The sequence below is a fragment of the Talpa occidentalis genome, unplaced genomic scaffold (genome assembly GCF_014898055.3).
Source record: "Talpa occidentalis isolate TD23 unplaced genomic scaffold, MPIMG_talOcc4v2.1 talOcc4.17, whole genome shotgun sequence".
Classification (NCBI taxonomy): Eukaryota; Metazoa; Chordata; class Mammalia; order Eulipotyphla; family Talpidae; genus Talpa; species Talpa occidentalis.
In genome coordinates, this window is record NW_023601754.1 from 39,558,238 (window position 1) to 39,585,327 (window position 27,090).

A 27,090-nucleotide genomic window follows, 5' to 3' on the forward strand; every position below is an offset into this window, starting at 1 on the left:
GAGTTTTAATGATAGTTACAGTGGGAAAACTGGATTTATGAGTTGAGATCCTGGTCAGTAAGTCCATATGGTGGACAAGAGGATAAGGAATTCAGGGCCTCCCTGGTGGCCTAGGGGTTGAGTCTCAGCACTATCACCACTACTGCCAAAGTCAAATGCCCTGGCAGGGAGCTGACCGACATGGTGCAGCAGACTTCTCTTTTCCCTTCTGCTGCTCCCCTCAGCAGTGTATTTCAGTAGAGCCACCTATTCTGCTCTCCACGCTGTTTCTGGTGAATCCTCTCGACCCCTGCACCTTTGGCCTACACCCCAGTTCTTATACACATAAATAAATAAGTCTTTTTTAAAAGAGTTTAAAAAAAGGGGATGAGGAATTCAGAGTGAGTGCAGGAGAAGTTAGTTGGTTGTGGTTTGAGAGACAGAATGTATGATATGTTATGAGGGAGTAGGAGAGTGAGTTTATTGGGGAGGAATAATAGAGTTGCCTTGTGGGGTTGGGGTGTAGACCAGAGGTGTGGGGTAGGTGGGATGCATGAGTGGATTCACCAGAGACAGAATGGGGAGCAGAACAGGCAGATCTACTGAAATACACTGCTGAAGGGAGGACAGGGTGAGATGGGAGAGGTCTGCTGCACCATATGTGGGTCAGCTCCCTGGCTGGGCATCGAACTTAGGCTATAGTGGTGATAGCACTGAGACTCAACTCCTAGGCCATGAGGGAGGCCCTCCACATGTACTTCATTCCAGGAGATTTCTTCTTATATATGGAGGACCTAAATTTCAGGTTACACCCTTTGTTAAAGCCCAATTCAAGGTCTTTCTTCACCACCTGACCCATGTCCTTATCCCAGTCTTGGGAATATAAAGGACTTCTCCATTTAAGAATTTCTTGGTACTTCTTTTATGTAGCATGAAACAGTCTTTGCTCACATGTTATACACTCACATCCCAGCTGTAAGCTAAATTTTTTTTCTGTCTTTATCTTTTCTCATTCACAAAAATTAATATTTTCAAGAGGTATGTCTGTAACTAGTACTTCTTTCTCTCAAACCATTTGACAAACCTGCGCTGTCCTTGTTCCACAATACTTATTTTTGTAGAGATTTGACCTCTGACAGAATTCCTCTTTTCTGCTAGGACCATATGGGAACACTTGGCAAACAAGAGTATGTATTTTTTAATTTCAGGGATTGGTGACCTTCAGGGATGTGGCTTTGGATTTTTCCCAAGAGGAGTGGGAACAGCTGGACCCAGCTCAGAAGGATTTATATAGAGATGTCATGTTGGAGAACTATAGGAACTTGGTATGGCTTGGTAAGGATATCTCTCCCCCCATCTCCAAAATCTTCCCTCTGGGGTATTTTTGCTTCCTCCATTGGGAATGTCGAGGACATCTTAATCACTTAGCTGAATTTCTATTTCCTGTTCCCAGGAAATGATTTGAAATAGTTTCATAGAATTAGAACTGAGTAGTTCCTTTTGTTGTCAAATGATAATTTGGAACAGCAGTATCAGTATCATGAAAACTGGAAATATGGGGTCTCACTCCTGACCTACAGCATCAGAAACTCTGGGAGTAAGCCCAGGAGTCTGGGTCTTAATGAACCTGTCAATTTATTCTTTTTTTTTTTTTTTAAGATTTATTTATTTATACATGCAAGAACTGGGGTGTAGGCCAGAGGTGCGGGGGTGAGAGGATTCACCAAAGACAGTGGGGAACAGAACAGGCGGATCTACTGAAATACATTGCTGAGGGGAGCAGCGGGCGAAACAGGAGAGGTCTGCTGCACCATGTGGGTAGCTCCCTGGCTGGCCGGGGATCGAACTCATGCAGCAGAGACTGTGGATAGCTTCACAGTGCTGTGCTTCACCCCTGCGCCACCAGGGAGGCCCCCTGTCAATTAATTCTGATGGCTATTAAAGTTGAGAACCTCTGTGGTTTCTGATTCAGTAGTTCTTATGTTGAGGCCTGAGAATTGGCATTTGGAAGTTCGTAGGTGATGATACTTAAAGCTTCTCATCCTCCAGACAGCATCATTCTATTCTCTGGCCCTTTCTCTAAAAATGTCCTTTCTTGCCCCAAATTAAGAGATTGAACTGGAGTTCAGGAACAGCTTAGCATATTGGTTTGTACATCTGTCTGTCTATCCATCTGTCTCTCATTTTCCTTCTCCTATAAACAGGACTCTCCATTTCTAAGCCCCAGATGATCTCCTTGTTGGAGGAAGGGAAGGAACCTTGGGTGGTGGACGGAGAGACGTCACATGGTCACTGTGCAGGTGAGTGGGGGGAACTGCACAGGGTACTCTTGCAAGGTGCCCCCTGCGTGGTCATGAGCAGGCTGCCTTGCACCCGGGGGCTGCCCTGGCTGACCTTTTATCACTTCAGCCAACACTTCCCTGGAAACCTTTCCTATATCCCGTTTTTTCCTTCTCTATTTCCATCATACTATTTATATAATATTTCAAATTCTTCTACTTATATAAGATATGTAATAAGATACATAAAGTGTCCTGAAACTCAGTCCTTCCTAGCTCTTGTTTCCCTTCAGATATATATATACATTTCTAGATTTCTTTTTTAGAGTTTTTATTCTGATCAAAGTTATACGTGCACATTTTTTAAAGAGTCAATTAGTTTTACAAGGCTTATTCCCTGAAACATGAATGAGGGAATTCCCTACTCTTGCCATGTTCTGTTCTCCAGTTTTTCCTCCCCCGGGGGAATCTACTCTCTTTTCTTTTGAAGCATCTTTTGGTATTTCCTTCATGTTTCTACAAATACGATCATGTAGCAATTTCTTGATTATTTTTTCAGGTTTAGATTTCATCCCAAATCTTCTCAGAAAATAAGGGTTTAGCACCCTTTTCCCTTTTATCCTGAGACCAACACATGTGTGCAGACACACACGTGCACGTATTTCCCAGCCTCTTCTCTTACCAAGGTCACGATTTTAGTTGATCAGTAGTCCATGTCGCCTTATGAAGTGCTCGTCATAGCTGTGCTCTGCCTATACCAAGATGACCTTTTCTCTGCTGTGATTGTTTTTTTTTTTTTAAGGTTGTTTTGAGGAATCATAAAAAATATATACATATAAGTGACATTCTATTTTGGCTTTATAACATACAAGTAAACATTCATTAGTCTTTTTATTTAGTGCCAAGGCCTGTCATTTGAATATGATCTGTTGACTGGAAGTTAGGATGGTTTTTCTTACTTAAGTCATACTCATAGTGCACTGTTTACCAATTCCAGTAGGTAATTTCTTTTAAAGGTGAAGCAAAAACATTTGCCAACCAGTGTGTGTGTAGAACCTGAATAGTTTTATGTTTTTTTTTAAGATTTATTTATTTATGCATACAAGGGTACAGGGGTACAGGCTAGAGGTATGTGGGGGGAGGTGAGAGGATTCATCAGAGACAGAGTGGGGGACAGAACAGGCAGATTGACTGAAATACACTGCTGAGGGGAGCAGCGGGTGAGACAGGAGAGGTTTGCTGCACCATGTGGGTTGCTCCCTGGCCAGGGATTGAACTCGTGTTGCAGTGGCTGCTGATCGCTTCATAGGCTGCGTCTCAACCCTGCACCACCCAGGAGGCCCCAATAGTTTTATGTTTTTAATAGGTTTTATAATTCTTTTCCTTACCTAATTAAAAGTAACTTTTCCTTACCTAATTAAAAGTAACTCACTTTTCACTTGTTTTTCTAAAACTTCCAACTTTTCATTAAAACTCTTTTCAGAACTCATTTAATTAATTAAACATTTGAAGTGTCTAATAATAAATGCCAAGACTACTTGAGTTCAACAAGTTGAGAACACAACTGAACTGTAGCAACTTTACACTCAGCTTTTAGGATAGGAGTGCAAAAAAATCTATTAAGATGCCTTGTTACCTAAATTAGAGTTCATCTAGTCTGTGATGAGGTAGCTTTATTTGTAATGACTTGGAAAATATCTGCAGTGTTTTAAGTTAAAAAAGAGTTTTTTTAAGCAAGGTGTAAAAAGTATGGATGTAAAAATTTTGTGTTTTTAAAAAAATTTTATTTTATCTTTGCATAGAACTGGGGTGTAGGCCAGAGGTGTGGTGGGTAAAAGGATTCACCAGGGACAGAGTGGGGAACAAAACAGGTGGATCTACTGAAATACACTGCTGAGGGGAGCAGCAGGCAAGACAGGAGAGGTCTGCTGCACCTTGTGGTCAGCTCCCTGGCCGGGGATTGAATTCATGCCTTAGCGGTGAGAGCACTGAGACTTACCTAGGCCACCAGGTAGGCACCCCAAATTTTATGGTTTTCTGCACAAGAAAAATTCTAGAAGATTATTGACCTTTGGAATATCTTGAGAGAATATACTTTCTACTTAATACATTTTTAATTGCCTGAACATTTTGGAATATTATTTCTATTTAAGAGAAAACAGGAGAACCATTATAGAGCAGCCCTAATGCTGGTCCTCAGGTGTAGCTCCCACAAGGATCCAGATCGACATGGAAATGCTTCCATGTGTTTTCCCCTTGAGAGTCCTTTTACCAGGTGTGGTCAGGATAGGAGTTCATGCTCCTCTTCACTCTTCTCTGCCTCCAGTAGCGGCTTTGTGCTTCTGATGTGTTTCTGTTAATATATCCCCACGATGACAGGGAATTTGACAGATCACCTTCATTGAGTCTTTTCATAGGAATTTTAATGGAAGGAAGGTATAAAATGTAAAGCCTCAATCATATTTTTAAAAAATATTTATTTATTTATGCATATAAGAGCTGGGATACAGGCCAGAGATGCGGGGAGTGAGAGGATCCACCAGCGACAGAGTGGGGAACAGAAAAGGCAGACTGACTGAAATACACTGCTGAGGGGAGCAGCGGGTGAGACAGGAGAGGTCTGCTGAGCCATGTGGGTAGCTCCCTGGCTGGGTGGGGATTGAATTCGTGCTGCAGAGGCAGCCGACAGCTTTATAGGCTGCATCTTAACCCCTTGTGCCACCAGGGCGGCCCTCAATCATACTGATTCTAGAAACTTATTCTTTCTCCAGAATTTTATTTTATATTATCATTTTTGGGGGTAATTTAAAAAATAACTTTATAAGTTCATAAATAAAATTCTCATGGAATTCTGGTTGAAATTGATCTGATATCTATTAATGTGGGATAAGCAAGTATATATACTTTTTTCATTTGGTGTAGTTATAGCTTATGTTTTTATTTCAGTCTTCTTTGAAATAATATCATAAGATATCAGGGATGGGTAGGGGTGAAAAAAGGAAACAAATTCATTACATTTTATAGGACCTTTTTAAATTTCCAGTAGACCATGCTCTTCTCTCTTCTACTTGCTTACATACCAATTGTAATCTCCACTCACTGCTTTTGCTTTGAATTCTTTTCCTTTATCTTACTGCTTGTGTCTGGCTTCTGCACCTCTAGTGTGATAAATCCAGGTGTCTGTCTTCATTTTCATATTCCTCAGTTTACTGAGGTATATAAGATAATTGTGACAACTATCCTGTTCAAAACCCTGTTCTATTTCTCCCTTTATTTATTTTTAAAGATTTATTTATTTATGCATACAAGAGCTGGGGTACAGGCCAGAGGTGTGGGGGGGTGGTGAGAGGATTCACCAGAGACAGAATGGGGAGCAGAACAGGCAGACTGACCGAAATACACTGCTGAGGGGAGCAGCGGGGGAGTCAGGAGAGGTCTGCTGCGCCATGTGGGTAGCTCCCTGGCTGGCCTGGGGATAGAACTCATGCTGCAGAAGCTGCAGATAGCTTCACAGGTTGCGTCTTAAACCCTTGTGCCACCAGGAAGGTCCAGTTTCTCTCTCCCTGTAACTGCTAACTGACCCTGTCCCTTTTTTTCTATCTTTGTCTCATTCAGTCATAAGATCTTTGTCATATTAATTTGGATCTCTATTCAGGGCTATCTAATAGAACATTCTGTGATAACGGAAATGATCTGTATCTGTGCTTTCAGTGTAGTAGCCACAGTGAACTCTTGAGCACTTGAAATATGATTAGGTCTAATTGAGAAACTGAATTTAAAGAAATTTTATTTTAATTAAATTTCCAGGCATGGCTAATGACTGCTATATTGGATTGCATAACTCTACAGTCTTTTGAAGATGTCTAATCCAAATGTCTCTGTGTCCTTGGAACATTTTCTGGGCTTTAGCAGCAAACTTCTTCTTAAGAGTTCCCCATACATCCTTTCTTTTTACTCCAGACTTCTCACTGGAATCTCCTGGTCTTCATGCAAGAGAGAATTTATCAGTATCTATGCCACTTTGTCTATTGTTCACCAGTTTAGCATGTGGGAGAAAAGGTCCCTAGTGCAGTAAGACCATCCCCTCTTCCACTATGACATATCAATCTGCCTACTTTATACTTCTACTTGGACCCCAAAGTTGATTATACTATAATTTCTAACTTCCATCTGTTTATAGATTATAATCATTTGGAAATTGTATATCTTTAATATCTAATATGGTGCCTGAATACATTTTACCCCCAAATGGTTAACCTCTCCCATCATTTGTCTTGCCACTTGCCCATCATCCTGTTTCATAATCCCTGTTTGGACTGAGCCTACCAGTGGTACAGGCACAAGAATGACTTAATGAGTCTAAATTAATTTGTTTAATTTTATGATAAGTATACCTGAATATCTACAATGAAACACTCACTGCTAAGTATGTTATAAATGTATCACTTCTTATTCTTATACCATATTTGCAAGGTGACCTCATTTTGCCTACTAAGAAGCTGAGACTGACAAGTTAGTCAGTTTGTTACAGGTGGAATGACAAGCTTGGCACAGAAGTAGCTCACCTTTGACCCGAGCCCTGTGTTGTTTCCATTGTGCCACACGGATGCCCATTTGGCTCTCTTTCACTTTGAATCCCTAATTTCCTTTTCTCTGCCACTTATTGATATGAATGAATTCTCTTTCTCTTTTGCTGAATGTCATCCTGTTACTACTGTCTATTCTAGTCACAGTGGATGTGCCTTCCACAAACACAATGCTTATTTCTACTTTGTATTTCCCTCAGGTTCTACTCTATACTTTCCCCTGGAGTACCCCTTTTGAAGTTTCTTCCCCTTCTTAAGTCCAGAATATCCTTTTTTAAAAAAGATTTATTTATTTGTGCATATAAAAGCTGGGGTGTAGGCCATAGGTGCGGGAGTGAGGGTGGGGAACAGAACAGGCAGCTCGACTGAAATACACTGCTGAGGGGAGCAGCAGGTGAGACAGGAGAGGTCTGCTGCATGGTGTGGGTAGCTCCCTGGTCATGGATTGAACTCATGCTACAGTGGCTGTGGAGAGCTTCATTGTCTGAGACTTATCCTCTGCGCCACCAGGGAAGCCTCTCTGGGAATTATTCTTAACTTAGCTAGTGAGTTTTGATTTGTTCTCCTGACACTACAAATAATCTGTATCATGTTAACCAGCCCTTCAGTGTGCTATATTGAATTTTTATTTGCAGAAGTTTCATCTCTCTCCTTGGAGAGCAAGCTGGGCCTGTGTGTCAGACTTTCTTTCTGCTAAGTGGCAAGCATTTAGTAGTAGATTCTACATAGCTGAATATATTAGCTGATTATTGTGGTGTGACGTGAAAAGGACTTTCTCATTTTCTTTTTTTTGAGATCATCTCTAAAAAAACAGTTTTTCCACACCCCTTAGCAATCAACATCCTCTGCTAAAAGTGCCAAGTGTTTATTGATAGGCAGCATCTGATGAGAAAGGCTGGCCTCCAAGTTTCTTCTAGACACTGAGAAGAAAACGTTTTTCCTCTGGTCCTGATAAAATCTTAGAAGTTGTTGAGTATTCTCTCAGCATTTATTTTTTTCAACAAAATGCTGCCATTGGCATTGGATGCAGTAGTAAGAAGAAAAAGAAGTAAAACACTAATCCTTGCCCTAATGGAACTCTAGTCTTAGGGATACCAGTGCAGGTTGGTTTGCAGACTTTAAAGACTCTAGACAGAGAAACTGTGATCTCATCAGTTGACCTCAATTCCTTATTTTCCTGGCATTAGCTTTGTCTGCAATTAAATTCTTTTCATTCCTTCTATAGTTTTGTTTCTCCTTGGAAAGGACAAAAGGAGACATTTGCTTTCTTGATATTTTTCAGATTGGGAGTCTTGGTATGAAATCAAACAGTTATCTCCAAAATTGTACATTGATGAAGAAGAAATACCCCCGAGGGTGATAATGGAAAGACTTACAAATTATGACCTTGAATGCTCCAGGGTCAGTGAAGCCAAGGAATGTGAGGACGTATGTGATCAGCATGCGGGAAATCGGGAGAGGAATTTCAAGCAAATGACAACTCTTGAAGAAATCTCTTCTGTGAAAAGAGACAATGACTGTAGTAATTCTGAGAGAAGCATTTTCTTCAAGTCAGTAATTTTAACACAACAGACAGCTCCCACAGTAGAGGAAGTACATAAATGTGATATTTATGATAAAATGTTCCCTCCAAATTCAGTCTTAATTGAAAATAGAAGACTACATGCCGAGACAGACTCTTTGCTACATAGTGAATATGAAAAATTCAATCAGAATACATACCTTAGTAAAGATACAGGATTCCCTCCTAGGGAGAAATCTTACGAAAATACTGATTTTTCAAATCTTTTAAGCTTCCACTCATTACTCAATCAGCGTCAAACAACTCATTTTGGAAAATTAGCCCATGGTTACGATCAATGTGGCAATGCCTTTAGCTATTACTCATTCTTTGCTCAAGCTCAGAGACTTCACAGTGGGGAGAAACTATATGCATGTAATGACTGTGGAAAAGCCTTTAGCCATGGCTTCTTTCTCACTGAACATCAGAGGACTCATATTGGAGAGAAACCATATGAATGCAAGGACTGTAACAAAGCCTTCAGGCAGAGCGCACACCTGGCTCAACACCAGAGAATCCACACTGGAGAGAAACCTTTTGCGTGCAGTGACTGCGGGAAGGCCTTTAGTCGTTTTGCCTTCCTGGTGGAACATCAGAGAATTCACACAGGAGAGAAACCATATGAATGTAAGGAATGTAACAAAGCTTTCAGACAGAGCGCACACCTCAATCAGCATCAGCGAATTCACACTGGAGAGAAACCTTATGAATGTAACCAGTGTGGAAAAGCCTTCAGCAGGCGCATTGCCCTAACTTTGCATCAAAGGATTCATACGGGAGAGAAACCCTTTAAATGTAACGAATGTGGGAAGACCTTTGGCTATCGCTCACACCTAAATCAACATCAGAGAATCCACACCGGGGAAAAACCCTATGAGTGCATCAAATGTGGGAAGTTTTTTAGGACCGACTCACAACTTAATCGACATCATAGAATTCACAGCGGAGAGAGACCTTTCGAATGCAGCAAATGTGGAAAAGCCTTCAGTGATGCTTTAGTTCTCATTCATCATAAGAGAAGCCATGCGGGAGAGAAACCCTATGGATGTAACAAATGTGGCAAAGCCTTCAGTTGTGGTTCATACCTTACTCAGCATCAGAGAATTCACACTGGAGAGAAACCCTATGATTGTAAGGAGTGTGGGAAAGCCTTCCATCAGGTCTTGTCACTGAGGCTGCACCAGCGAATTCACGCTGGAGAAAAACCCTATAGCTGCAATGAATGTGGGAATAATTTCAGCTGTGTCACAGCCCTTAGGCGACATCAGAAAATTCACAATAGAGAAACTCTCTCATTATAACAAGTATAAGAAAGAATTGCTCACCAGTCAGTCCTTATTAACTAAAAATCAACGAATTCTTTGCTCAGTAATTTTATGAATCTAGTACCTGTGGGAAAACCTTCAGCTCATGAGCATCCTTACTTAAAATTGCCTGAATGATAGACATTTACTTTTTGATCTGTTTTATGCCCTATTTGAGACTTAGCTCACCCTCAGTGCTTATGATTCTGATGAAACTGTTAGCAGTGGGTTGGCCATAGTCTGGTTAATTTCCTCCACCCAGTGATGATAAGGGATTGGCAGATGACCCTTTCTGGACCTGTAGAGCTCTTGGGGGGGATGTGTTTTTATGGGTAATCAGAGCAAATCTTGTTTTCTCTGGAAATACAAGTGTCAAGAATTTAGTAAGGTTAACAATTCACTGGTAACCCTTTATTTTGCCATTACATTAGGAAAGCTTCCTCAGGATCCAACACAGAGCATAGTGGAGAGGAGAAACAAGTCCAGCGACATTGTTGGCTCTCCTTAGTCTGCTCGTGCCTGATGACTATGCCATCCTTTTTCATTTTTGTGAGCCAATAAATTTCCCTTTTTTGCATAAGTTAATTTGAACTGGATTTTTGCCTCTTGGACTTAATCCTGACTCATATACCATATGTTTGCTACTGTGATGTCAATGCTTATCCCAACAACAAAACTTAAGTATGGAAAGTTGAATGCACAATTTCCATAAAGCTGAGAAATTGTTCCATTTGTTGATAAAAATTAATTTGATATTTATTAGTCTGTTCATAATAAGGCTGGAGCTTTAAAAAATTCACCTGGTAAAACTCATTAACAGGCTTTCTGATAAGGAATTAAAAAATAATTTGTGGCAGTGGCCAAGCATAGAGCTTTATTTATTTTTTAAAAGATTTATTTATTTTTATACAAGAGCTGGGGTACAGGCCAGAGGCGCAGGAGGGTGGGAGGATTCACCAGAGACAGAGTGGGGAACAGAACAGGCAGACTGATGAAATACACTGCTGAGGGGAGCAGCTGTGGGCGAGACAGGAGAGGTCTGCCGCACCATGTGAGATTCTCTCCAGCCGGCTGGGATTGAACCTGTGCTGCAGAGGCTGCAAACAGCTTCACAGCGCTGTGCTCAACCCCCTGAGCCATGGGGGGGGGGGCACAGAGAGATTTAAAGAAGAATGCAAGGTAAGAGAATAATGGAGTAATTGACCCCTTTGTTTAATTAGTGGCTCTTCATCTTAAAGGAATAATGTGATTTTCTGCTTTCAGTTTGAGTTTAAATATATTGTATGGTAGAATATGAATGATAGGAAGTTGTAAATGGGGCCATCTTTTGTGGGTGGTTGTAAACTTGATCTAAGAGGGTTATGGATAACTTCTTTGGAGCTAGAGATAATCAGAAGAGACAGAAAGAATGGCCTATGCCCAAGTAATGTGCAAAAGTAAAGCAGTTGGAGCTTACAGTTTTTAGAGTCCAGAGGCTCGTTCACCATGAGAAACCTGAGGGTAGATAAAACCTGTTTTATCAGAGTGGATGTAAACTTTGTGAACTCAGGGAGGTAAACTTTGATGACATGTAAATATAACAACCTTGAACAGTTGGAACAGTTGAATGTTGTCTGGAGAACTTCTATAAAAACAGACCAGAAATGAATTTGGAAAAGAGTGAAGGATTTACATATGTGCATGGAAAACAATGACTGTACTAGTCAATTTATTAGTCAGTTTATCCTTATATATAACTGAATATTTTTCTAAAATAGTAAGACAGATTTCTTAAAATACTAAGACAGCTTAAACTACAGATTTAGTGTAATTGAATACTTCAAACCTTGACAGAAATATCAAACTAATGAAGAATCTGACTTTTTCACTAACTTGATTTTTTTCACTGAAGTGAAATAGACAAAACATATTGTTTTCAGGTGTACAACATAATGATTTGATATTTGTATAGATTGCAAAATGATCACCAAAATAAAACTAGTTGATGTCCATTCCCATACATAGTCACAAAGGTTTTTTTTCCTTGTGATGAGGGACTTCTCAGATCTACTTAGCAACTTGCAAACATACAAACACTGTGAAGATTATCCACAGCCTCTGCAGCATGAGTCCGATCCTTGGCGGCCAGCCAGGGAGCTGACCTACATGGCGCAGCAGACCTCTCCTGACTCGCCCGCTGCTCCCCTCAGCAGTGTGTTTCAGTCAGTCTGCCTGTTCTGCTTCCCACTATGGTGAATCCTCTCACCTCCCCACACCTCTGGCCTGTACCCCAGTTCTTGTATGCATAAATAAATAAATCTTTGTTTTTAAAGGAATAAATTCTGTGAAGAAAAACATGGAGGACGAAGTTTGGGACCTGGTTGATGTTTTAGATTCTTTACCCAGGGAAGGCCTTTTTGTGTATGTGTGTATGCTTTTATTTTTTAAGGATTTATTTATGCATACAAGAGCTGGGGTACAGGCTGGAGGTGTGAGGAGTAAGAGGACTCACCAGACAGAGTGGGGAGCAGAATAGGCAGGTCTACTGAAATACATGGCTGAGGGGAGCAGCGGGTGAGACAGGAGAGGTCTGCTGCGTCATGTGGGTTGCTCCCTGGGCAGCCGGGGATCAAACTCCTGCTGCAGTGTCTGGTGACAGCTTGATAGCGCTGTGTTTAACCTCTGTGCCATAAGGGAGGTCCAGTAGGCCTTTTTGAAGTGGACTTTTAATTAAAGACCTGGAGAGAGAATACATCTATTAATTCACACTACACACACACACACACACACATACACGCTTCTATGTGTGATGTATGTAATGGGAAGGAAGTCTCTGTGTGTGTATTAATACTTTGTACTTACTAAATTCACATTTATTTTCTTTGCCTGTGTGTGTTGCATATTACATTTTCAGAGCTTCATGAATTCATGTTTTTTTTAAAAGTTAACATTTCAATTCATTATCATGTGTATACTTTTTTTTTTTTTTTGTGGGACCCTTGTCGGCGGCCGTTGAACGAACCGGTGCTGCAGAGGCCATGGGCAGCTTCGCAGCCCAGCGCTTAACCGCTGCACCACCAGGGGAGACCCTCATGTGTATACTTTCAATGCTCAAATTGTCAGAGCCTAGCTTCTGTGGCCAATTTTTTTTTTCATTTTATTTATTTTTGCATTGAAGAATTGCAGTGTAGGTCAGAGGTGCAGGCACTGAGAGGTTTCACAAGAGACAGAATGGGGAGCAGAACAGGTGGATCTATTGAAATACACTGCTGATGGGGAGCAGCACGCGAGACAGGAGAGGTCTGCTGCACCATGTGTAGCTCCCCAGCCGGGGATTGAACTTATGCCACCGTGACTGGTGATAGCTTTATAGTACTAATACTTTCACTCCTGCAACACCAAGGAGGCCCCCTTAACAGAGTAGTTATAAATGATGAAATCAAGCAGGAAGTTGAATCGCATGAGTGTCAGTAGCTGCCCAGCAGAGACGGAGTTGTAAATCCAACCCCAGTGTTCTGCCTCTTACTCCATGGGTCGGGTCCCCAGAGTAGTGCTCCCAACCTTTCTCCCTGGTCCTAGAGTGGGAACTGCAGCTCCAGAGTCTCTTGGTATTTGAGGCTGTTAGCTTCCTGCCTTCTGTTAAGATGGAGGCCAGGACGGGTATGGCTCACATTTGTACTTTTGGGACTCCAGTCATTGTCCATTATCAAAGTTGGTTAATTCAATATTCCTTGGTTGGTTCTTTCCCCCATCTTTCCCATTCTCTCTAGTAGGCATGCACATAGGTATGTTTTGTGTGCAAGTTTAAATGTGTGTACACACAAGCACAGACATCAAATAGGTCATATATTGTGTTTGAAATTTAGTGGTATTTTGCTATAGTGTCATTTTTTCTACTTAACACCAAATTTTTTTAATGCCAGTTTCTAAAGATTTATTTATTTATGCATACAAGAACTGGGGTGCAGGCCAGAGGTGTTGGGGGGGTGAGAGGAATCACCAGAAATAGTGGGGAACAGAACTGGCAGAATGACTGAAATATTCTGCTGAGGGTAGCTGTGCCATGTGGGTAGCTGCGCCATGTGGGTAGCTCCCTGGCCGGGGATTGAACTCGTGCTGCAGTGGCTGCGGAAAGCTTCATAGGTTGTGTCTAACCCCTTGTGCCACCAGGATGGCCCTGCCCTTGACATTTTCTTTTTTTTTTTTATAGAGGCATTTTTTTAATTTTATTTATTTGTTTGATGGTTTGTTTATACATGCACTAGGTACAGTCAGAAGCGCGGGAGGGTGAGAGAATTCACCAGAGCCAGAGCGGGGAGCAGAACAGGCAGAAGGACCGAAGTACACTGCTGAGGGGAGCAGCGGGCAGGCGGCAGGAGAGGTCTGCGCGCCATGTGGGACCCTCCTCCGGTGGCCGGGGAGCAGCCGGGGATTGAACCTGTGCCGCAGAGGCTGCGGGCAGCTTCCCAACCCAGCGCTCAACCACTGCGCCACCGGGGAAGCCCCCTGCCCTTGACATTTTACATAAACCATATAAAAGCCAGTCCCTCAGTTTTGTTATCCTGTCTTATTTCTCTCAATTCCCTATTGATTTCTGTCTTTTATGTTTATAATTTATTTTTGGCTTACTGTGCTTTGCCCTTCTTAAGCTACATTTGAACTGAGAATTTAGTTTTTTGGTTTTCCTGATAAGTGTACTTCACATGTCCCTATCTGATATAAATTTTGTTCTATAATTTTGGCATTTAGTATTTTCATTGTTATTCATTTCCATGTTTTATAATTTACTTGCGATGTTCTTTAACAACAACAAAAAAAAACCCTCATATTTTTTTTTGTTACTTGTTTTAAATGCTATTATAGTCACATGTTTATATTGATTCTTTGGTAGTGAATATGGCTTCCTTAGTAGCCACATATTATACATATATTCAAGAAGTATATGTATTATAAGCTTTTGGATTGCAGATTTTTCAGCTATAGGGTAAATCATCCCACTATTGGATCTTCATCACCCTGAGAGATGGGAAAAATCCCAGTGTAGTTTTGCCTTTTTACTAAGAATGAGCTGCTTTTCTGTGAACTGTCTTTTACTCAGTTTTCAATTGGAAAGTAACCTTTTATGTACATAATAGGGAAATTAGCACATTTTGATGTAATTTCAAATATGTTTACCAGGGTTTTTTTTTTAATGTTTTTGGCCCTTTTTTGTCATGCAAAATTAATTTTTATGTTACCTGATTTGCAAATAATTTAAGGTTCTGAGCATTCATGTTTATTTTAAATATTTATTTTGATTTATTTATGCATATAAGAATTGGTGTGTAGGCCAGAGGTGCGGGGGACAGGTGAGGATTCACTAGAGACAGAGTGGGGAGCAGAACAGCGGATCTACTGAGATATACTGCTGAGGGGAGCACTGGGAAGACAGGAGAGTTCTGCTGTGCCATGTGGGTAGTTCCCTGGCTGGGGTTCAAACCCAGGCCTTTCTGGCAGTGCTGAGACTTAACCCCTAGGCCACTAGGGCGGCCCTATGATTATATTCTTTGCTCACAAGCCTACTTTGTCTGATATTAATAGATCTACTCTAGCTTTCTTTTAATTAGTGTTAGTAAAGCAAATCGTTTAATCTATCTGTGTCTATTTCAAATCACATTCTTGTAAGCAGCATATAATTGGGTATTTTAAAAATTCAGTCTGGAAATCTCTGCTGTTTAACTGAGATGTTTAGACCATTCCTTTTGTTTTTTTTAAAGATTAATTTATTTATATAAGCACTGGGTACAATCAGAAGCGCGGGAGGGTGAGAGAATTCACCAAAGCCAGAGCGGGGGACAGAGCAGGCAGACTGACGAAACACACTGCTGAGGGGAGCAGCGGGCGGCAGGAGAGGTCTGAGCGCCATGTGGGACCCTTGCCCGCCACCGGGGATCAAACCGTCCCTGCAGAGGCTATGGGCAGCTCCGTAGCCCAGAGCTCAACCGCTGCGCCACCAGGGGAGGCCCCTAGACCATTTCATTTTTAAAATAATGTATTGAAGTGAATTTCACACATAAGATGAAATTAGCCACTTAGGTGAATAATTTAGATTTAGCACATTCACAATTGTACAACCACCACCTCCAGTTCCAAAACATTTCTCCATCCTTCCAAAGTAAAATCCCTTAACTGTTAAGTATTTTCTATTTCTCCCTTCCCCTCAGTCCCTAGCAACCTCTAATTTGTATTTTATTTTAATTTATTTTATTTTTTTTTTTAAAGATTTTATTTATTTATTTATACAAGCACTGGGTACAGTCAGAGGCGCAGGAGGGTGAGAGAATTCACCAGAGCCAGAGCGGGGAGCAGAGCAGGCAGAAGGACCGAAGTACACTGCTGAGGGGAGCAGCGGGCGGCAGGAGGGGTCTGCGCGCCATGCGGGACCCTCCTCTGGTGGCCGGGGAGCAGCCGAGGATCGAACTGGCGCTGCAGAGGCTGCAGGCAGCTTCGCAACCCAGCGCTCAACCGCTGCGCCACCGGGGAGGCCCTGTATTTTATTTTTTTAAAGATTTATTTATGCATACAAGAACTGGGGTACAGGCCAGAGGTGCGGGGGAAGGGTGGTGGGCAGGCAGATTGACTGAAATACACTGCTGAGGGGAGCAGTGGGCAAGGCAGGAGAGATCTGTTGTGCCATGTGGGTTGCTTCCTGGCCGGCTGGGATCGAACTTGTGTTGCAGAGGCTGTGGATCATTTCATAGCGCTGTGCTTAACCCCTTGCGTCACCAGGGAGGCCCTAATTTGTGTTCTCTGTCTATGGGTTTATCTCTTGGATATTTCAGATAAATGCAATCATGTAATATGTGATTTTTTTTTTAGATTTATTTATTTATTTATTTATACAAGCACTGGGTACAGTCAGAGGCGTGGGAGGGTGAGAGAATTCACCAGAGCCAGAGCGGGGAGCAGAGCAGGCAGAAGGACCGAAGGACACTGCTGAGGGGAGCAGTGGGCGGCAGGAGAGGTCTGCACGCCATGTGGGACCCTCCTCTGGTGGCCGGGGAGCAGCCGGGAATTGAACCAGCGCTGCAGAGGCTGCGGGCAGCTTCGCAACCCAGCGCTCAACCGCTGCGCCACCGGGGAGGCCCTATGTGATTTTTTTTTTAATTTTACTTTTTTTTTTAAAAAAAGATTTATCTATCTATCTATGTATCTATCTATGTATCTATGTATCTATCTATCTATCTATCTATACATACATACAAGCACTGGGTATAGTCAGAAGCGCGGGAGGGTGAGAGAATTCACCAGAGCCAGAGTGGGGAGCAGAGCAGGTAGAAGGACCGAAGTACACGGCTGAGGGGAGCAGCGGGCGGCAGGAGAGGTCGAGGCCCTATGTGATCTTTTTTGATCTGGCATCTTTAGCATGTTTGAAGGCTCATCCGTGCCTTATAAACATTATTTGTCCTTTATTCCTTTTTGTTATTGGATAATATTCCACCTTATGCATATATCACAATTTGCTATCTTTTCATCTGTTGATGGACGTCTGGAGTACATACACCTTTGGCTCTTGTGACTAGCATGTCTCTGAATATGTGTGTATGTATGTCCTTGGTTTCAGTTCTTTGGGGGCATACACACACACAAACACACACATACACAGGAAGTGTGTATGCAGTGTTGCATTATATGGTAAATCTATGCAAACTGTCTGAGGAACTGCCAAACGGAAACATTTTAAACTACCACCAGCAATATACAAGTTTTCTCCACATCCTCATTAACACTTTCCTTTTTATTTTATAGCCATCCTCTGGCTATGGTACCTCATGTGATTTTGATTTACATTTTCCAAAGGACTAGTAATGTTAAGGATTCTTTCATATGTTTGTTGGCCAGTTATTAGCTTCTCTTGGATAAAGTTTGGATTGCCCTGTAGTCGTGTCTTCCGTAAGGGTTCCCTTCCTAGCTGGGATACACGTGTTCTGCCTGTTCAAGAGACTAGCCATTTTCATTATTTATTTAAAAAAAATTTTTTTAAGAAGTGGGGTACAGGCTAGAGTTGGGAGGGGGTGAGAGGATTCACCAGACAGCGGGAAGCAGAACAGGCAGATGTACCTAAATACACTGCTGAGGGGAGCAGAAGGTGAGACAGGAGAGGTGTGCTGTGCCACGTGGGTTGCCCTCTGGCTAGTGGGGGATCCAACTCGTGCTGTGGCAGAGGCTACAGGACAGCTTCACAGTGCTGTGCTCAACCCCCCGCGCCACCCTCAGGGAGGCCCCATTTTCATTATTGTTTTTCTGACCCACTGTGCTTGGTCTGAGATGATGACAGCAGAAAAACTGATTACCCTCAAGTTTATTTTCCAGCCTCTGAGTACAGTTATATGCAAAGAGCTACCCATAGAAATGTGAACTTCAGACTGTTTTGGCTCTTCGGTCCCCTTGGTCCAAAGTGGGGCTGTGTTGATGGGCGCAGAGTACAGAAAGCCCTTCCTTCCCTCTTACAGAACTTGTTTCTTTCCTCCCCTGACTTCATTGCCCTTCATCCTTCCTCCCTACTCTCACCCCAAAGCTCTGTCTTGGTGCAAGAGCACTATTTGGGGTATCAGCCCCGTTTCGCCCCATGGTGGGCAGGTTTGGCCGGGATGAACTTCCACACCCAACCAGAAGCAGCAAGGTAGAGCTAGGTGGTTTGAGGCAGTGCTTCTCAAATCAAATTTTCACCTTCCCCCATGTGATAAAGGGCCAATGGGGAGTTGAAATTCCATCCCCACCCAAAAAGCTTTAAATATGGAGACTACCTGGAAAAAAGGGAGATTAAATAAGATCACTCATTGGTTCTTATTTAAGAGAAATCGGAAACTAAAGATAAACTATAAAAAAATTTTTTGCCACTGTCTTATTTGCTTTCATTCTTTTATTAAGGAAATATTACAAGTAAATATAACAAGTCCCTCTCCAAACCCTTCCCACTTCCTAAAAGGCAATCAATGTCATACATGGATCCATGATTGAAACAGTACTGTTTTTTGCACTATTTTATTACATTTATAAAAATGTATAGTTTCATTGTGCATTTTTGCTTTTTTCTCTTAACATTATATAATGTGCTCTACTCATGTAATGATATGAGAAACAAATTTGTATCTCTCTAAACACTCAATTGAATAGAAATGATCGTATTGTGTTGTTTTACCCTCCACTGATGGAAATTTGTGATGTCCAATTTAGAGTCAATACAAACCAGGATTCAGAGAACACAATGAGATCTAGATCTTTCTCTGCGTACATATCCGGCACCTTTGAGGCCAAAACACCAAAGTAGAATTGATTGTACCATGTTTATGTGTTCTAAAAGAAATCCTGTTTTTCAAATGTTATATATTCTATTTTCATGATAGCTTTAGAATTTGCTTTTTACATTCCGATCTTCAATCTATTTGGATTTTATTTTTTGTAAATGACAGAGAACTTTGTTGTTCATATGAATCTTCCATTTATTGCATAGGCCATAATTTCTCCAGTGATTTCAATAGCACTGTCATACACATACAAAAATTCCCACATCTCCTTGGATTTTTGTATCAGTCTTCAATTTTTGTATCAGCTTCCACTCAATTATTCTAGGTAAGAACACACCATTTAAGTGATACCAGCTTTAAAGTATATAATTACATTTAGAAGATCCTGTCTTCAGAATTTCTCCTTCACATTTGACTCAGCTACCTGTAGTCCTTTACATTCCATATAAAATTTAGAATTGGTTTGTGAAATTTCTAAAAGTATAACTGCTAAAAACTCTGAGTTGGAAATACTTTAAATTAAGATACTTGGGAGAGAACCTACATATTTTTATAATGGCAAGTCTACAATATTTTTTCCCTCAAATTTTCAGGTGTTTTGTGCTCTTCAAAATGTTCTTATCTCTCTCTATATACTTGTCTTGTAATTCATTGTTGTGCTTATCCTTAGATATATCAATACATTTTTAATGAAATATTTTTTGTATAAAAGGTTAAAGTTACTCTTTTTGCAATCTTTCTTGCTTATTCTATTGGCTAGGAGTTCAAGGATCATGCTGATATGCTGATAACAGATACCAAATTTTAATGAGAATGCTGACTAAATATTGATAGATAAGCTGTCTTGCTAAACCTTTTTGATCAGCTTCTCATCATAAAATTTTTCACCTTGATAAGAATTCCCATATTTTACAAATGTGGCTTCTTCAAAGTACTTTCCCACATTCAGTTTTCTGCTCTAGAACTGATTATATATCGTGCAAGGATGCACAGATTCCTTCTGAAGGCTTTTCCATATTCGCCATATTTATATTCTAATGAGTATGAATTCTCTGGTGTCTAACAAGGTGTGATTTTTGGCTGAAAGCTTTGCCACACTCATTACAGTGATAAGGCTTCTCCCCTGTATGTTTTCTCATGTGAAGTGTAAGAGATGAGATTTGAGAGAAGGCTTTTCCACATTTGCTACAGTCAAAGGGTTTCTCACCTGTGTGACCACGTATATGTATAGTTAGTGATGAGCTTTGGGAGAAGGCTTTCCCACATTTATTACATTCATAGGGTTTCTCACCCGTGTGACCTCTCATATGCACAATAAGGGAAGTTCTTTGAGAGAAAGCTTTTCCACATTCATTACATACATAGGGCTTCTCACCTGTATGACTTCTCATGTGTAAATTAAGCAGTGAGCACTGAGAGAAGGCTTTTCCACATTTATCACATTCATAAGGCTTTTCCCCTGTGTGACTTCTCAGATGAAGAGTAAGGGATGCAATCTGAGAGAAGGCTTTACCACATTCGTTACAATCATAAGGTTTCTCTCCAGTGTGAACTTTCTGATGGGTAATAAAGTTTTGCTTTTGGCTGAAGGCTTTACCACATTCATTACATTCATAGGGTTTCTCTCCAGAGTGAATTTTTTCATGAGCAATGAGATTCGATTTCTGGCTAAAAGCTTTGCCACATTCCTTACATATATAGGGTTTCTCTCCAGTGTGGATTCTCTGGTGTCGAACAAGATTTGACATCTGAATGAATGCTTTTCCACATTCATTACATTCATAAGGTTTCTCTCTAGTATGAATCTTCTGATGTGTAATGAAGTTTTTCTTGTGGCTGAAGGCTTTTCTACATTCCTTACATTCGTAAGGTTTCTCACCAGTATGACTTCTCATATGTACAGTAAGGGCTGAGCTTTGAGAGAAGGATTTTCCACATTCATTACACTCATAGGGTTTCTCACCTGTATGAATTCTCACATGTATAATAAGCATGGAAAACTGAGAGAAGGCTTTTCCACATTTATCACATTTATAAGGTTTTTCGCCTGTATGACTTCTCATATGAAGAGCAAGGGATGCAATTCGAGGGAAGGCTTTACCGCATTCATTACATGCATAAGGTTTCTCCCCGGTATGAACTTTCTGATGTGCAATGAGACTTTGTTTCTGGCTGAAGGCTTTTCCACATTCATTACATTCATAAGGTTTTTCTCCAGTATGAATTTTTTCATGATCAATGAGATTAGATTTCTGGCTGAAGGATTTCCCACATTCCTTACATGCATAGGGTTTCTCTCCAGTGTGAATTCTTTGATGTCTAATGAGATTTGACATTTTAATGAAAGTTTTTCCACATTCATTACATTCATAAGATTGCTCCCTACTGTGAATTTTGTTATGTTTAATAAGTTTTTCCTTATGGCTGAAGGCTTTCCTACATTTTTTACATTCATAAGGTTTCTCTCCAGTATGAATTCTTAAGTGTCTTATGAGGTCTAAGGTTTGACTGAATCCTTTTCCACAATGATTACACCTAAAGGGGGTTACTACATGATGGGATGAGCTACTGCCAAATGATTTCATAGCTTCATTGTAATCACAATTTTCCTTTCTTATAAGGATTCTTTCATTATTATGATAATCAAAATTATGCCCTAAACATTGTCCAAATAAGTCATATTCATACATATTGTGACTGGAAGGGAAAAAGTCTGAGTTCGGAGGAAATACATTTGTAAATTTCTGATGACACTCACTGACTTTTTCTTCAGTCCATGTTTTTGTGAATTTATCTTCAAGTTGTGTCAAAAGTTTGTCCTGGACTTTCTCATGCTCATCAGTAACCCATATTTCTAAAACAGATTGTAAATAAGTATCATTTGTAAAATTTTCCAATATTGTAATATAAGAAAATTTCAAAAATACACTATTATGGGGTTGGTCCTTGACATTATTAAGCAAATTGCAGGTGTATACATCTCCTATTTTCTAAGCTTTGAGAAGAAAATTCTAGGGAAGCAAATATGAGTAGAGGTAGATTTATTAATCAAATAGCTTCAATTGTTTTTAAATGGGATCTAGAAAAAAAGACTTGAGTAAATAAAAGGGCAACTATAGAATGTACGAACAAAAAAGAAATGACAGTGAAAAAAACAGAAATAGAAGTTTAAAAAAATTTCCAGGATTCTAGTGAAATATCTTATCAAAAACTAGTTGACGTGAATAATTTCCTGGAAAATTTAAATTACTAAAACTCACTTTAGATGATGCAGAAAATCTCTTTAGGCCAGTTTCCACAAAACCAACAGAAAAATATGAAAAGCAAACCTCTAAAAACACAATAGAAAATGTCCAGAGACATTCAAATGGGGAATTTTAATTAACATTTAAGTGACAGGCCCCATGTCACAGAAAAAGTTACAAAGGGAAAAAGGAAATCCCAACTTTTGTGTAGAAGCATAATGTTAATACCAAAACCTGAAAAAGGTGAGAACCAAAAAAAAAGCAAACTATGTAGCAATTCCACTTATGACTATCAATGTAAAAATTCTCTATAAAAGGGCCTCCCCGGTGGTGCAGCAGTTGAGCCACTGGGTTGCGAAGCTGCCCGCGGCCTCTGCAGCTCCAGTCGATCCCCGGCTGCTCCCCGGCCACCGGAGGAGGGTCCCGCATGGCGCGCAGACCTCTCCTGCCGCCCGCTGCTCCCCTCAGCAGTGTACTTCAGTCCTTCTGCCTGTTCTGCTCCCCGCTCTGGCTCTGGTGAATTCTCTCACCCTCCCGCGCTTCTGACTGTATCCCAGTGCTTATATAAATAAATAAATAAATAAATAAATAAATAAATCTTTAAAAAAAAATTCTCTATAAAATAGCAAAATGAGGTAAGGAAAAAAATTAGCCAGAAGCATATTCAATATAAGATGAATCATACCTGAATAGATACTTTTTCCAAGAATGTAAGTACGCTTCAATATTCAAAAAATCTATTACTATAGGGAAATATGTGAATAAGTCAAACAGATATTAAACAAATGATGAAATTCAACGTCTGTAAAAGATCCTTATAAAATAGGAACAGACAGAAACCTAACTGAAAGTACAGTAGAACTCGAACACTAACACTATGCTTAGTGGGAAAAATTCCAAATATAAATGGTTATCTTCTTGAAGGGCAAAAAAAGACTTGGAGAGATCTATCAAATTAGAAATGAATGTGTATGTAAATATGTGTGTCTTATAGAAGAATATGTATGTGTATGTGTATATGACTGTACATACACAAACGCATGCAAGCATACATGGCAAAATAGTGGAAAGTTGGAAACTAAAAGAAAAGCATTGACTTAAAAACTTTTATTGAAATAAAAGAGTTGTCACCATTACTGCAATATGACAGCAAAAGCTAAATACAGTGGGAAGTATGACTGTGTACAGTATATGATGCTAAGCCATTTACAATGGAAGAAAGAAGAGATGCAGAAAATAAAGGACTACAAATGTCAAGAGGTTTATTTGAACAACAATTCTGTAAGTATCTGAATGAAAAGGTAAGAATCCTATGTAAAAAAGATACAGAAAAACTGAAATGCTAATAAATGGATTGATTAGCAAAGTAAAGCTGGAAATGAATTAGGAAATGTCGGTATCTAGCACACAGGTAAGAAAGCCAACTGGTCCTTTACGTTCAGTGGAAAGTTCTGAGGAAAGATGTTACTTAAAAATGACATCTGAGGTTTATAAAGCATACATATCAATTGTCATGACAAAAGTCTATGGTTTTTAGGGAAATACCTTTGAAGAACATTTCAGAGGGATCAGCTATCTCCAGATTAACCTTTAAAGGGTCCTCTTTCCTCCTCACCTGTCTGGTTCTCTCCCACTAACCTGGATAGTGTCTTCTTAACACACCTTCCTCCAACACCCATGGTTCTTCTTCTTGCTCCAACTTGAATATCACATCAGGCTTGGTGAATGGACAGCCTGTTAAAGGGAAGTGGCATTGATTTGTGCAAAAGTACTAGGAACCAAGGGCCTCCCTGGTGGTGCAAGGGGTTAAATAAGCACAGCACTGTGAAACTCTCCACAGCCTCTGCAGATGAGTTCGACCCCCGGCCAAGGAGATACCCACATGGCGCAGCAGACCTCTCTTGACTCTCCCGCTGCTCCCCTCAGCAGTGTATCTCAGTAGATCCGCCTGTTCTGTTCCCCACTCTGTCTCTGGTAAATCCTCTCACCCCCTGCACCTCTGGCCCAGCTCTTGTATGCATAAATAAATAAATCTTTTAAGAAAAAAAGTACGAGGAGCCAAGAATCATTCAAAAAATTGAGGATAGCCCGGTAAAAAGCAGGTTTTCTGGAGGATGAGAAAAGTGTACTTTCTGGGGATACTAACCACAACGGCCAAGAATGACCTGCATTCAAAGCTACAGCATGCATGTATATGTGAACACAGGCATTGAACACCCAAACTCACTCAAACACTTAAAGGTTCCACACATTTTCAGAAACAGTGGGGAGGGGGAGGAGGTACTTTATTCCCAGAATTTGAGTTATACAGGAAAACACCCTTACCCACTGTGATTAAGTTGTTATAGTTTTCTAGCATCACATTCCGATACAGGTTCCTTTGAGCAGGATCCAATTGCTGCCACTCTTCCTGGGTGAAGTCAATAGCCACATCTTTGAATGTCACTGTTTCCTGTAACAACACACTCCTACTCAATCTGAAGTCAGCCATCTTAGACAATGTGGACAAAGCATATTGAACCTTGTTCTCACAGTGTGCAAAGGTAAGAGGTTATTAAATTTTTTTACCTGATTTTGTTATTTTCTAAAAGAAAAACATGAGCAACATCCTGTCAAGCTTATGTCCATTTATTGATTTAGCAAGGACTTATCTTAAATAAATTGCTATGGGTTTAAAACATCTTGGGCACCACTTTATACTGAATATATAATATAGGGGGAATGTGGGCCTCCCTGGTGGCACAGCAGACCTCCTGTCTTGCCTGCTGTTCCCCTTAACAGTATATTTCAGTCAATCCACCTGTTCTGTTCCCCACTCATGGTCAAAGAAAGGTATATCTTAGTAGAGCAAAGCTCCGAATTAAGGATGAAAAGGCAGTAAGGTGAGATATCTAATATCAGTAACTGTAGGACAAGTTCAATATCCAAAACTGTAGGACAAGTCTGAGAAAGATTCCAAAGAAAATGTGAAAAAAAAGGGATGATGTTCTGAGGAAAAGAAAATATCCTTGAAGATGACACAGATGTCTCTTATTGCAAAAGAGTATCACTTATTGTAAAAGAATAAGGGACTATGGGTTGAAATAATTAAGACCACATGTATTCATTAAAAACCATGAATACTAGGGATTGATCTAGGGACTGGATATAAAATAGCAAACCAAATAAAACATCTTCTCTGTTCATATTCTAGTGGACCAAAATTATCAGAATTTTCTAGATGTGATTACTTAGATTGTGGTCCAATCTATAAAAAGAGGTACATTGTAAAAGATAATGTTATAGGGTCATTTGAAAGACACACACACCCCATCTAGTTCTTCAGGTACTCTAGTTTTCTTTTCTAAAATGAGGTATGACGTGAATAGAATGTGGTAAAATTATTAATTTTAAGTACAACTAGATTTATACATTTATATATTTATGTCCCAACCACTCAGGTCAAATATAAAACATTTTAGCATTTTAGCATATAAAGCATTCCAGAAGACTCTTTCATGTCCCTTCTCAGTGTTCCCCCCTCAGAGGTAACCATTATTCTGATTTCTATTACAAGAGATTAGTTTTGCCAGTTTTCAAACTTCATATAAATGAGGCCATCATGTTCTTGTTTCTGGTTTCTCTCCACATACTTATGAGATTCATCCATCTTGCTCTGAGTAGCAGTAATCTGTTATTTTTTTATTCTGGTGTAGTTTTCCACTCCATGAAATACTATATGTAATTTACCCCCTCTTCTGTCTTCATTTGTGTTCTTTCCAATGCTGGACTATTCTGGCATATATTCATTTTATCCTTGATCAAAAGAGACCATCAAAAAGCTGTGTTTATCAGTTATAAGAAGTTATAATGTATTCTTGACCTAGGTGCCAATGCAAAGCTATTCCTGCTAGAAAATGTTCACACTTATCTTTATGTACACTGCAAATTATATAATGAATTTCTGTACTGGTTTGCTTTACCTATAGTAATGAAATTCAAAATTGAAGTTCAACTTTAATATTTCTGAATGAATGCATTTCTGCATAACCATATTTTAACTCTTGGTCTTAATCTTCCAATTCTTATTTTCTCTGCACATGTATTTTATGTACGTGGGGATTTTCCAACTCACTGAATGGGTTACTTAAACTGCACACTAGAATAAGGCAGGGAACAAATAGACTATTTGAATTTACCTGGAACTCAGTCATTTCCTCTTCTTTTAGGAATGCCCGGGGCCTGAGAAGGTGCAGCTGGAGAAGAGAATAAAAACTCATCAGATCAGGCTTCCTTTGTGGTTTCAGGACACTGTATCCACAAGGCAGATTAAAACATAAAAGTACAGCACAGTGCTATTTAGATCTATCAGAAAAGCCAAGAATATTCATACCACAGAGGTGATGAGAGGCCTAAGGATACTGGTTTGATCGTGTGGAGCATAGGCAAGGGTGGATAGGAATGAATGCTCCATGGGTTTATCAACAGCTCTGTATCACAGAATAAACTGTCCACATGGAACAGGAAGATACTGAGCTTCATTGAGACATTTAGAAAGAAATATTTAAATACCAAATAAATAGGAATTTAACCAAAGTGGTGAAATAATTATATTTTGAAGAAGGAATAAAGAGAGGTTTGTATGTGTGAGTATGTGTATCAGAAAGAGTGGTGGGTGGTGGTGGTAAAAGAATAAAATTTTTATTTTCCATATAAAAATACCTGAATCTGAAATGTTGACTAAATGTCAGGATAAACATGTGACTTAGAAAAATAGAATAAATGAAGTCATAGTTAAGAGCTGTGTAAAGTGGCCTCCTTGGTGGCATAGGGGCTATGTCTCAGCACGACTACTACCATGGCTTGATCCCCTAGCTGGGGATCGAACTGG

At 40.1% G+C, this 27,090-nt stretch overlaps 2 protein-coding genes across 5 annotated transcripts in view; one reads left to right on the forward strand and one right to left on the reverse strand.

The window, feature by feature from the left end:
* The window catches only part of ZNF527 (zinc finger protein 527), a 31,904-nt gene extending 4,854 nt beyond the window's left edge, over nt 1-27,050 (forward strand). For 2 of the 4 annotated variants that reach the window (XM_037517909.2, XM_037517910.2), the window contains exons 3-5: nt 1,188-1,314; nt 2,184-2,279; nt 8,127-11,841. In XM_037517909.2, coding sequence (XP_037373806.1) covers nt 1,188-1,314; nt 2,184-2,279; nt 8,127-9,706 — 1,803 coding nt within the window. In that variant the 3' untranslated portion in view covers nt 9,707-11,841. Of the gene's footprint in view, nt 1-1,187; nt 1,315-2,183; nt 2,280-8,126; nt 11,842-26,428 lie in introns of those variants that run through there. The other 2 variants (XM_054697152.1, XM_054697151.1) reach the window with 2 other exon arrangements.
* ZNF569 (zinc finger protein 569) lies at nt 17,803-27,090 on the reverse strand. Its single transcript, XM_037517887.2, has 4 exons — nt 26,399-27,090; nt 24,546-24,672; nt 23,859-23,954; nt 17,803-21,829 (listed from the first exon to the last, which is right to left on the reverse strand). Exons 1-4 carry the CDS (start codon nt 26,477-26,479, stop codon nt 20,010-20,012), a joined length of 2,124 nt encoding a protein of 707 aa, XP_037373784.1. The 5' UTR covers nt 26,480-27,090; the 3' UTR covers nt 17,803-20,009.

Bases quoted from the DNA above. Each gene is read 5' to 3' on its own strand.
- ZNF569 (XM_037517887.2), bottom strand. From the start codon at position 26,479: ATGAGTTTTTATTCTCTTCTCCAGCTGCACCTTCTCAGGCCCCGGGCA. The intron at 24,673-26,398 runs GTAAATTCAAAT...GTGTTGTTACAG, and splicing joins AGGAAATGACTGAGTTCCAG to GAAACAGTGACATTCAAAGA. The intron at 23,955-24,545 runs GTAAGGGTGTTT...TCCCTTTAACAG, and splicing joins TAACAACTTAATCACAGTGG to GCTGTCCATTCACCAAGCCT.